At 41.5% G+C, this 12741-nt stretch overlaps 2 protein-coding genes across 2 annotated transcripts in view; one reads left to right on the plus strand and one right to left on the minus strand.

The window, feature by feature from the left end:
• LOC135496451 (activated Cdc42 kinase-like) overlaps positions 1–3079 on the minus strand; it is a 53015-nt gene extending 49936 nt beyond the window's left edge. The window contains exon 1 of the mRNA XM_064785762.1: positions 2923–3079. The gene's annotated coding sequence lies outside the window, so the exon portion shown is untranslated. The remainder of the gene's footprint in view (positions 1–2922) is intronic.
• Positions 3080–6482: 3403 nt separating this feature from the next.
• Positions 6483–8332, plus strand: LOC135496975 (sigma non-opioid intracellular receptor 1-like). The gene is made up of 4 exons (XM_064786582.1): positions 6483–6664; positions 7071–7271; positions 7516–7608; positions 7907–8332. The coding sequence occupies exons 1-4, from the start codon at positions 6535–6537 to the stop codon at positions 8146–8148; spliced, it is 666 nt and encodes a 221-aa protein (XP_064642652.1). The 5' UTR covers positions 6483–6534; the 3' UTR covers positions 8149–8332.
• The last annotated feature ends 4409 nt before the right edge of the window (positions 8333–12741 follow it).

Genomic DNA, 12741 nt, shown 5'->3' on the forward strand with positions numbered 1-12741 from the left:
AGTAATAACTACTACTTTCGATTTTTCTCTTTCAGTGTAACATCTCTCTTTACTACCCTACTAGCTAGTTACCTACCCCACTATTTTCATAGGTAGAGGTAGGCAGGCGAAATATTTTATTGAAGAATTTAGAGTTTTTCTTTCATTCTGACCAGTAAAAATACTTATTTGTAAAAAAATAAATTATTTCGCCTGCCTACCTCTTCCTACTATGAAAAGAGTGGAGTAGGTAACTAGCTAGTAGGGTAGTAACTAGAGATATAACACTGAATGTGAAAAGTCGAAAGTAGTAAGTAGTAGTTACTACTAGAAAGTAATGTCAGAAACTTTCAACTTTTGTTTAATTTTCCGGGTACGTTTTATCCTCGGGCACGAATTTCCCTGGGACGAATTATCCTAGGGGACATATTTTCCAGGGACAAATATTCTGGGGACAAAATTTTCCTCAGGGACGAATTTTCCAGGGACGAATTATCCTCGAGGACGAATTATCCGGGGACGAATTTTCCTCGGGGACAAATTTTCCAGGGACGATTGATGGGAAGGGCTCCAGATCTCTGACTCCCACCCTAAATATGAACTGATTCATTCTCAGCATATGTCGGTTTTCATTTTTGTCATTGAGTTTGTTGGAGCCTGCATACATAAATGTAGGCTCTAGGAAAATTCCAAATTGCATGAATTGTAAAGGAACAAGGCCAACCACATCGATCGAAACAGTAGACAAGAATTCCTCTGATGTGGTATGCTGTACAACATTTCCTTTTCAATCAGTGTTTACATGTAAACTAAAAATAAATCTCAACACTGGTCCACCAATTTCAACTTTAGAGATTGCCAAACTGATAGCTACATACATGTGTTTTCTTGCTGGAACAACCACACCTGAAGCTAGGACCATATCTCTAAAAGAACTTCAAAGAAATTCCTCTCAGTGTTGCAACCTTGAGGCCAAGACCCCAACATTCTTGGAGGCATGATGGTGCCACGTAGCTGCCACACCAACTCAGCAAATATGGAACATCTTTCAATCATATCGGCCGAGAAATCGCTCTGTTGCCATCATTGAACCAGCTCTATGACAGCCACGAATAATATTCAAATTCTTTGCCAAGGAATGTCATCGTCGTCATCATGACTTGGCCAAGACATGGACCCTTTCCTAATGGAAGGGATCATCGTAGGGATAAAGACAAGATCTGCACTGCCGACCTAAGAGAATCGAGACACACTAGGGACTACAATCATTTGAAGAACTTGGAAATGCACTGGTATCACTTTTTTGATGAGCGGACAATCAAGAGACAAGATACAAGGTTTGATTTGATAAAACAGCACCCTGGTGGTAATGGTTGTCTTTCAGCTGTTTGTTGTCGATACAATCTCGGGAACGGAAGGTATGACTACATGTTTTACATTCTGGTCCAAACCAAAAGGCACCATTTCCATGAGTTCATCAACATTCCCTCACCAAATATCACAAATTCTGTTGCATGGCAGCCAGGAGGAAACTGGCGGATATTGCCCGGTCTGCGGTTCCATAGGTGTATTTATAACTGTTGCTATAGGGTCCTTGAAGGTACAGTTATATTCCTGGCACATGTGTCCACAAACCGGTCAGGTAAAATGGGAATAGCCATGATGGTTGGCTGAATCACTACATGTACCTGTAAGCAGTGCAGTTGACTAGAGGTAGTATGCATCTGACTTATACCTGCAGATCTGCTATTAGCACCACTGTTTACCTGCTCAGACGTTTTTCTTATACAGTAGAACCTCTCTACTGCGCAACTATAAAATCGATCATGGTTGGGTAGCCCTATGGTGGTCAGGAGTGGCCCTCTTTGCCGAAATGGCTTGTATAGCATGGCTTCGTACCGTGCTTTGACTGACAGGCCTACTGATGACATCGGGCAAATCTGTAAGTCATCATGACCATGCGCTACTTCGGCAATGAATCTGATCTCGTGAGAATTCAGAGCATCCGCACCTCAAAATGAATCGCTCATCAAAACAACAGAACTATTTCCCATCAAATTATCGAGAATTTATTACCCATATTGGGGCAATTAACCGACAAACGGCTAATTGCGTGTCATCATCATTTCGGGTGGAATTCGTCAGTGTTCTATTTTATACAACTGAGAGCCTAATTTTACCATACATTGTATACTACAAGTTTGGCAACTGGATGAAATGTTGAAACATTTTATATTTGAGCACTGGGCAGGATTCATCCTCTTTAGAATCTTCATTTCGTCCGAAATTGGACATCTGACCTCGGCCTACATTGACCGTCATTCACTCATTGTCATTGACCCATGTTGTCTATTCAGGACACCTATCTACTAGTAGTACTACTAATGAGAATCAAGCAAGTTAGTCTTAGAATTGATTGTAATTGACAGTCAACCGTACCAGGAGGGCACTGGCTGCCAGGGCAGCGGTGGCCTGCGTTATATTTATGGCCTACCTTGGCTCCCGTTTTCACCATGCATAAATTGATGGAATTTATTAATAAATAGAATGGGCGATTTCGACAAAAATTGTTTGGACGGTGTACCTGGAAAAAAGGGTCACAGTCACAGCTTTTGGAATTTGTCGGAAGTTGGCTTCAGGATTTCTGTTTTGACGAATTCCGAGTGTACATTTGCCTTTGTCGAAAATCGTTATCGACGTTAAAAGTCTAAATATACTCCTCACACTAACCTAACCAAATTTTAAGTGCCTGCAACATGAGTTTATGAATTTGATAATGTTAGGTGATCCGGTGATCCCATCGTATCATGCATAATGTAAACAAGGCCATATACACTACAAAATGTACACAACACAGTAGTGCATTCTGCATGCATTTGGACAGTGGACAACCGGGGCAAAACCCCTTGTTCAAAACTGTCATCATTTTGGGTGCCCACTTACCATTTAAAACCATTTGTGGCATAAATTCGTATCCGACTTGAACTCAAAATATCAGAAAATCGGTTGAGCAGCCAATAATCCAGGCAGATACTATATTTGATGCCAAAATTGCGTCGAAATTGGAAGAAAGTGCAGTAGCCGAGATGTGATAACTTGCCAATTTTGGACCATCTAGTGGCGCCGTGCTGTGTGAGAACATAGAACTGCGGTTGTTTCGCTCCCTGAACTTTTCGCTCCCAGTCGTTTCGCTCCCTTGGACTTTTTGTTGGGGGATTGAGCAAGTACCCCGGAAGCGATTTTTTTTCCTGAACCTTTCGGGCAGTACAGTGTACATTTGTACACAGGTTCTCAGCCAATCAGAATCCGATAAATCTGAAGAAAGCACCACATTGTCTAGTGAAGTGCGTTAAAAGATAAGATAAGATAAGATAAACTTTATTTTTCATCGGTATGGGAATACATAAAAAACGTGAGCTGTGGTGGGCTCTTCAACCGATATCTAACATGATTAAAATAACAAAAGAATAAATAATACAGAGTTATCACAAGATTAATTTACAAATAGTAAAACAATAGCCCTACAGGGTTATGTCTCTAAAAGGCAATAGTACAAACACAGTTTAAAAAGCACACATAGCACATTTACATTTATCACCCTTCCAAGTTAATAAAAGTTTACGAAAAATGGTAAAATTATTGGCCTCACGGATATGGTTTGGCAGGTCATTCCAAATCCGTGAGGCTTCATAAATAAAACTATTTTTACCATATGATATACTGTTAAAATGATTGATCTGCACATTATTACTACGAAGGTTGTGCGAGATTTCTTTTTCTTTTATGAGGTTCAACAAGTAGGAGGGTCTTTGTTTTTCTAGGATTTTGTACACTTCTTCAGCAATAGTTCTCTGTCTGCGTAGATGTAGGGAGACCGAAGCGTCCTCTGCGAGAAGTGACTCGTATGAGCTAGTATGATCTTTATACACAAGTTGAAAACAATCAGTCTTGAACTTGAACAGCAGGGATGGCTATTCTACTTGTGTCATTTGAACCCATTTTGCTTGTATAGTTTTGTTTGTATTTTATACTGTGTAGTAGAACTTGAAATTATATCAATAGACATTTCTGTAAAATGATGCTTCAAATAACGCTGTTGTCAGCATACAGTATCAAAATATACTGGAGGAAGACCATACACATGAGGCAGTATCGAAAGACAAGTCTCATTGCAGAGAAGCATATTCGTAATTCGTAATTCGTAATGTAACCAGTCCCTTAAAACCAAGAATGTCATTGTTATTTTAAAATTTAAAATTTTAGGTTTTAAAATTTTAAAATTTTAAAATTTTTTAAAAGTATCCATTTTGCATTATGTTCTACTTCATGTATTTGTCTGCACAATAGTGTAGTTTTCGCACCTGTACAAGTTTATTTGACTTCGCCTATTCATTATGTATCATTACATGATTTACGGTAAATAAACTTATTTTGAATTTGAATTTGAAAATTAATGGAGGAAGACCATTCACGTGAGACAATGATATCTGAAGGACTATCCCTTGGATCTTGGAGATGGGCTATTGTTATTGTCCTTTCTGTAGGTAGGCCTATGTTGCAGACAGCATAACTCAAATATCTAAAATCTAAATAACAAGGGAAAAGAAACGCATTATAAAAATAAAATATGAAGTAAAAAAGAAAAAGAAAAATGTTGTCCACAACCGGATTAGAACTCGCGATCGAACATCGTATTCTGCCATTTCTGACGAGCGCTCTACTACACATGCTTCCCAAAATTGGTGGCTTGTATTGGAACTAACCTTTTCCCCCTTTTCCGTCATCAAAGGCATTGAAGTGTGTTGGTCAACCATGACTATCTCCTTTGTCCCCACACCATAAGGCCTAGTTTCCCCTTATGACATCACTATTTCGGACACTCAGCGCCTCATTTCTGGAAAGGTGTATACCCTAATGTTTCTGAGACGTCTGACGTCATGTATTTGTCGAAATCTGATTGGCTGAAAGTCCTTGTACAAATGTACAATGTACTGCCCGAAAGGTTCAGGAAAAAAAATTAATGCTTTTCTTTTCCCTTGTTATTTAGATTTTAGATATTTGTGTTATGCTTTCTGCAACATCGGCCTACCTACAGAAAGGACAATAACAATAGCCCATCTCCAAGATCCAAGGGATAGTCCTTCAGATATCATATTGAGTGTGAATATACAATGAGACTTGTCTCATGTGAATGGTCTTCCTCCAGTGCGAATATGTTTCTCTGCAATGAGACTTGTCTTTCGATACTGCCTCATGTGTATGGTCTTCCTCCAGTATATTTCGATACTGTATGCTGAGAACAGCGTTATTTGAAGCATAATTTTACAGAAATATCTATTGTTATAAGTTCTACTACACAGTATAAAATACAAACAAAACTATACAAGCAAAATGGGTTCAAATGACACAAGTAGAATAGCCATTCCTGCTGCTTTGCATACAGTAGTCAAAATTTATCATTTCGTGCAATGTGTTTTTTCAAGACTGATTGTTTTCAACGCACTTCACTAGACAATGTGGTGCTTTCTTCAGATTTATCGGATTCTGATTGGCTGAGAACCTGTGTACAAATGTACACTGTACTGCCCGAAAGGTTCAGGAAAAAGAATTCGCCCCCGGGAAAGTACAAATGGGAGAGTAGATGTGATCCGGGGCAAGTCTGTTCTCTTATACCAAGCCCTGATTAGCCCTATTTCAGTATTTGCCTCAAAATCTCACGAGTCCACATTTAATGGTTCATCTCTGGTATGAACCCCTCCCTCAGATGACCACAATCACAAAAAGTCCCCACTAAATGGTTTATCTCCAGTACCTGATTCCCCGAATCCCCTGATTTCCTCAGGATATCTCCAGTATGAATCCCTCCCTAAAGATAACCACAATCAAAAGTATCCATACTGAATTGTTTATCTCCAGTATGAATCCCTCCCTCAGATAACCACAACCAGAAGTCGCCATACTGAATGGTTTATCTCCAGTATGAATCCCTCCCTCAGATAACCACCGAGTGTCCATACTGAATGGTTTATCTCAAGTATGAATCCCTCCCTCAGATAACCACAGCCAAAAGTGTCCACACTGAATGGTTTATCTCCAGTATGAATCCCTCCCTCAGATAACCACCGAGTGTCCATACTGAATGGTTTTTCTCAAGTATGAATCCCTCCCTCAGATAAACACAGCCAAAAGTGTCCATATGCATACTGAATGGTTTATCTCAAGTATGAATCCCTCCCTCAGATAACCACAGCTAAAAGTTTCCTTACTGAATGGTTTATCTCCAGTGTGAATCCCTCTCTCGGATGACCACAATCACGAAAGTTCCCACTAAATGGTTTCTCTCCAGTATGAATCCCTCCCTAAGATAACCACAACCAAAAGTGTCCATACTGAATGTTTTATCTCCAGTATGAATCCCTGTAGCGACGAAATCAGCGCCTCTCGTGTCAAGATTGAAAGATCACCCAAGTGACGTCATGCAGAGTAAACCTCCCTCATTCAGTTTTTCCAGGAATGGTACAAATCGCAAATAACAACTAAAAATCGCAGCCAAAAATGCTTCGTACGGTGTTTAAACTTGCTTTTTATGGGGCCATACTTTGTTTGCTTATTCATAGTTGGTTAACCTACAAAGATTACCTCTTCGATCAGGATGAAATTCATGCAATGGCCAAGAAATATGTTGGTAAGACAAGGGGATACACTGTTTCAGATGTCATGTGACATGTACAGTACACTGTTAAAGGGGGACTATAGGCAGGAGCAGAGAGGCTAATTTTGGCCATCTTCAATTATGAAATATTTGTCTTTTTGCACTCCCTATGTTATGAACGCCATTCATGTATTATGTGTACCCATATTCCAGCCTGAGACCTGGGGGTTGGTTAATGCACAAGCTATAGTAAGTGTTTCTTCCTGGTGAGACGGATGACTGCTCAGCGCAAACCAACTTTTTCGGAATTGTCTATGAGTCTTGTGCAAGGGGAGGAGCATATGAATGACTGACTCTGGTAATCGAGGATGGCAAAAAGCTAACAATACCCTCCTAACAATAATAACCCCCGACAGTAATTAAATCGCTATTCTTCCAGGCAAAGACCCAGCAGTCGCTTACAAACTAATCCTGAAAGAGCTGCGACAGAAGTTCCCCGGTCACATCCTGCCCAACAGTGACCTTCAGTGGATCTTCGTCAATGCTGGTGGATGGATGGGCAGCATGTGTTTGCTGCATGCCTCGCTCACAGAATATGTCCTGTTCTTCGGGACGGCGGTGGATACCAGTGGACACTCAGGTTTGTGTTGCCAAAAATACTGAGTTCATTTGCCAAGGTAACTTTCCGATTCGGATTAGCCAACCATGCCCTGAAATTACCCGCCGTTGAAATGCAGCTATGTAAATTATAAGTTAGTACGAAGCAGCAGTTCCTTGGAAGGAATCGAGATGTCCTCTGGTAATGTGAGGACCAGACCTTTTTGTGATTTTTGACATATCTGATAATATTGAAAAAAGAAACAGTTTTCAGTTGTTATTTTCAGGTCGTTATTGGGCAAATATATCTGATACAGTCCTGACAGGGGAATTTCGCCAGTGGAAGGAGGGTGAAATAAAAAGCACCGTTCATAAACCGGGTATGTTCAATATTTGTTAGGAAGTGATCATAACCTTGCCATATGGGAGAAATGAAAAGTCGTCGACAAATCCATCCCGGTTTTGAGTGCCAGAGATGACGTTTGACTTCCTAGAAATTTGTAGGAATGCTAGATTTCTCATCTGCTTTGAACTCTAGTGGTAGATGTCAATGAAATTTCCCTTTCCATGCATGAAGACAACCTGGGATACGAACTGGTCCATCTCGATGTAAAAGTTTCTCTTTGTGCTTTTAGATGCTGGTATGAGCCATTCTCAATTCAACTCCCGTCTTTTCAGGTGATACCATCGTCCACGTCTGGGGTGAAGCTACTGCTGTCCAGTTTTCTGCCGGGACCTGGTTTTTCGAATACGGTCGAGGATTCATTCCGTCCACGATGGGTTTCGCTCTCGCGGACACTCTCTTCTCCACGCAGGATTTTGTTACGATGTATTATACATTTAGAATATACACAAAGGGCATTTTACAAGAACTCTCTCACAATGTTTTTGAATATATAGACTTTATGAAGGGTAGCTAAGTTATTGACATGATTTTAGAATATTTTTGATTTTTTATAATTTAAGTGAAATTTACAAGCTGTTGATGCAGAGCTATTTTTGACTTTGTTAAATGTATAATCTTATCAGAGGGGTGTTTTTTCTCTATCGCTCATCATTTCCACCGTGTGTCATTTCTAATAAAGAAATTATCCAGCAAATTTAGATTCATGTTTTGCGCTTTGTTTTTTGATTGAGATGCTGGCATTGGTGTTGGCACAACTAACTCCTCTTATTGTGTTCGAGTAGCTGCGTTTTTGGTCTTTTACTACTGAGGTGGCAGTCCTTGGTTGTCTGGTCAAGTATGGATGTAATCGGAGGTGTACATGTTGATTTGAATGTGCCACCAAGGACTGCTGCGGTGAAATTGAGATGAGGACAAGGCACAATTTGAAATTCAAGTCGCAGCTTGTACCTAAAAAAGCAAAGTTGTGACAAGGACAAGTGGACTGATTGTTCAGCTTGGCCCGTCCTGTCTCTACGAGAGTGGATCAGAGCCTATTTCAATGGGCTGATCCTGTTCCTTTTAGATTATTGCTAACACACTCACGTGCTGAAAAATAGTAATTCAAGCAAGGCAGGGAGGCCCAGGGAGTCCACCAACAGATAGCATCTGTCTATCTATGTTTCTATTTGTTTCGTAGCCATGCTGCCTTTGGGGCGACCCTGTACAGTTGACTACATGGCACCGTATTTGACGTCTATCCTCTGCGAGGCGGATGAGCGCTTCGGTCCCTTTTCCCGTCCATTCCTTTACGTTGTCCATCACAATCTTATTTGGTCGACAGCGTCTTCGGTTGCCTTCTACTGTGCCCCTCAGGATGATATTTGCTAGGGTTCCCTTGGCTCTAGGTAACAGAACGATATATAAAAGCTTATCCCACCTAATCCAGTTTATAAGTGTGTTATTTTAAACGCCATTATAAATCAATAGGAAACCTCAACAGCTGATCCCACTGGATTAGACCAGGGACTCCTCACCATATGGATACAAACACGCCACAGATGCGTATACGTGCCAAGACCCATGCATCATGTCTCTCTTCTAATGCTCCCTGGCATGCCTGGCCCATCCTGCTACGCGTCCTCTCTCTAAAATCTGAAATCTACAGCTCCAGCCAGTCGATTCAGGAATCGTTTATGCGTCAGCGCACCCCTCGTTGAGACTCTCCAAGAGATTCTGGGTATAAGACGTACAGGAAGGACCGTGAAACAAGACATACTTCAGGGAATTCAGGCGGTGAACTGTGGGCCTTGAGGTTACTCTGCCTTCTTTGTGAGTAGGCATTCACATTTCTCCTTTTACTCATCTAAGCTACTGTAACTTGTCAAATACGGTCACCTCCTTTTCCACACATGTTCCACTTTGCTTACTCCACTTTGCATATTTTTCAAAAGAATTATACACACTCTTTTTAAGCGCTATTGCTGTTTCATCATATTTCGATCAAGGAATGGTCAATGCGCAAAAATATTTTGGTAAATAAATAAACCAAAGATGCTCTGTTTTTTGAGCGTTCATACAAAATTTGTTTGAAACTTGAGCTTCACGACTTGAGTTCATTCGATTAAACTAGTCGAACATTCCCAAAGTCAAGGCAGAGACCGTTAATTCTTAAACACACATCCTAAGAACACACCTCAGAATTCAAATGGAACAATAATACTCAAAACGCCGTTCAAAGAGGAACAAATACATTTAGCTATGAAAAGAAAACCAACAGATTTTTTTCACGGAAAAATATTATTTTGATAAGAGCAAATCATAGTCCAGTGGCTTATTGGAGTGACGCTTTATTTCATTTTGGGCAAATAATAATAAATATGACGTCAAACGTTGATGGCCATTTCAATCGTATAACAGTACAAGTATAATAGCTACTGTATTATTGTATCGCTGTGAATCGTGCATGTTTTTATGAACAGGCTGAAGTTTATTGTTGAACTTACTTTCGGCCTTCCACTTATCAATAAATGCCCGAATCGACTTGTTTCTCCCACCAGGATTTTCAAATTAACAATAAGTTCTTTCTTAACTATCGGCCAGCAAAGCTTGCCAGAAAGGAGACTCGTTTAGATTTCACAGACAGTGAAACGCCAACAAGGTAGGTGTAATTTTCTTTTCGACCAAAGTTGAACGTCCCTTTCCACACTATCTGAGAAAGGAAGACCAGCAATCATGGTGTGACTTGATGGTGGCCATATTTAAATATCTTTAATCAGGATATAAAAATTGCTTAAGCCTACGATTTTATTGGATGTTTTCATATTCGTCATGGTGCCGTGCCTGGAAGGTAGAAAAAAGTGCAGATTTACAGGGCTGGTTGTTGCCAGCAGCCGTGCCGTAAAACTGAACAAGCAACAAGCAAGAATCCAACGACTACTATATCAGTTTCATTTCTTGTATCTTCATTGCAGCATCATGCCGCAGATGTACAACAAAAAGGTCCAACAGAACATGTACCTCATCCCCATCCACAAAGGTTCCATCCTGAACGAGGTTACCAGTTTGTCCCTAGAGCAGCGGCAGAGCACCAAGAAGTTCTCCGACATCGAAAACCACCGGCTCCACAGATACACCGTCGGGGTGACGAGGAACGCCAAACAGGCAGAAATCACCCATGACAAAATTATAGGGCGCGTGAAATGCCATTTACGGGAGAGGGAAGTATATCAGGACATTTTGAAGAACGAACTCAGGGTAGAAACTTTCCGAACTATCGCTCGGAAAGACCCGAACATGAGTCCTGTCTCTGAAAGTGAACGAAGTGTTTCCGAAGATGCTCAAAGTGTCGCTGAACATAACCGAAGAATACGTCTCGAATCGAAGATATTTTCGTTGGGGTTTTCACCGAGTTTAGTCAAGGCTGAAATCGAGGAGCGCCTGAACGCCGTTGATCCAAAAAGTCAGAAGGCCATTCGGTCTCGCCTACTCCAAGACAGTCGGAGACGCAGTGATGTCATTGTCAACAGAACAAGTACGGACTCCGCTGCCAAGAGGGAACTCAGGTCCATATTGGCAGGCCGACGGAAAAGTGAAAGTAATATGATTACTTCAAAAGAATCAACGTTCTTCGCACAACATAAACCAGCAGATACAAAGTCTGATAGAAAGATGCTATTGGCGAACAAAGGGCCTCTCGAAGATTTGGGGGCTTCCTTCGGAAGCTACGGCCGCTCCGTAGATCTTGGAGAATCGTTGACCTTGAGTAAAGGTGTGGCAGAATTGAAGGGCGCAGAGGATAGGTCACATGACAAAACAGTATTGCCCTCTATCGGCCAGCACGGAAAGCATGGCGGAAGGAAGATTAGTACGAAGATTCCTCCTTACAGGACCCCTCTTTACTCGACTCCGTATCCTGACGACTGGATTACAAAGTGAACGACGTGGCTTTAACTCCTGCATCGAATGAAACGCAGCGGTACAACGGAAAAGCTTCCGACTTGTATACTCCGGACGCGCAGTGGACCGGCCTCGTTCCTCACCATATAAGGAGACCCAATTAGGATGAAACAATGGGCTGCTCACGGAGTCTACCGACTTTTGACCGATCGGAAGGTCGAGAGTATGAGGCTTGGCCAGTGCCTTTCAGTATAACTGCTTTCAAAGGTCAAAATTGATTTGGGTATGATCGATAGTTTCAAGCACCTGTGATGGCGTGTTGTAATGGAAGTCTGTGCTAGAAGAGATAATGTTCTTCGCTCTGCTTGGAGAAGGATTTCGTCGGTGGGAGTCGACGCACTCCCTGTTGCCTCTAGTTAATTGTCACAGTCGAAGTGAAGTCCTTGAAGTGAAGTATAGTCCGTTGGGATTTAACACTTCCCGAGTTGTAATGGTTAATTCGATTGCGATGACTGAACGTTTCTTGTCTGACTATAAGCCACTCCGTTATCCTTGTAAGAGACAATCTCACGCGAAGAAATTAATCACTTTGGCAAATCTCTGATGACTGCATCGTCAACTACTTTTTGTAATTTCCGGCGTCCGAAAATAAACAAAAATTTGTAAACTGTGTTCGTTCTTAATAATTGTGCAAAGATTTATGATTTTAGTCAGTCGTCTATGTTGGAGTAGTCTGGGCTCGACAGCCGGTAATAGCAACCAGTCAAGGAGAGTCATTTGCCCCCAAGACTAAAAAGCTAGCTAAGCTCAATATGAAAACAGTTTTATTCTAGGATATGATACTGTGTTTGGTATGGGCAGACTCATACTCTGTACCAGTAGCTATTCTGCAGCGCTTTCTATTGGGCCGCTCACCAGTTCCCCGAAGCATCGATCCCAACCAGTCTCATGCTTCAAACGGGTGGCGGGGGTGACCTGCATGGCTTGGTGGAGGAGGACAAGCTCATTCTCTGATAGCTATTCCGCAGCGCTTTCTATTGGGCCGTTTCCCACCCAGTTCCCGAATTGAACCATCGATCCCAACCGGTCTCATTCTTCAAACGGCTGGTGGGATCGCTTGGTGAGGGAGAAAGAGGATGTTATACTGTCTTTGGTATGAGCAGGCTCATACTCAGATAGCAATTCCGCAGCGCTTTCTATTGGGCCGTTTCCCACTGAGTTCCACGGAGCA

This window comes from Lineus longissimus, chromosome 12 (assembly GCF_910592395.1).
Source record: "Lineus longissimus chromosome 12, tnLinLong1.2, whole genome shotgun sequence".
Lineage (NCBI taxonomy): Eukaryota > Metazoa > Nemertea > Pilidiophora > Heteronemertea > Lineidae > Lineus > Lineus longissimus.

Bases quoted from the DNA above. Each gene is read 5' to 3' on its own strand.
- LOC135496975 (XM_064786582.1), top strand. From the start codon at position 6,535: ATGCTTCGTACGGTGTTTAAACTTGCTTTTTATGGGGCCATACTTTGT. The intron at 7,272-7,515 runs GTTTGTGTTGCC...TGTTATTTTCAG, and splicing joins GGATACCAGTGGACACTCAG to GTCGTTATTGGGCAAATATA. The intron at 7,609-7,906 runs GTATGTTCAATA...CCGTCTTTTCAG, and splicing joins AAGCACCGTTCATAAACCGG to GTGATACCATCGTCCACGTC.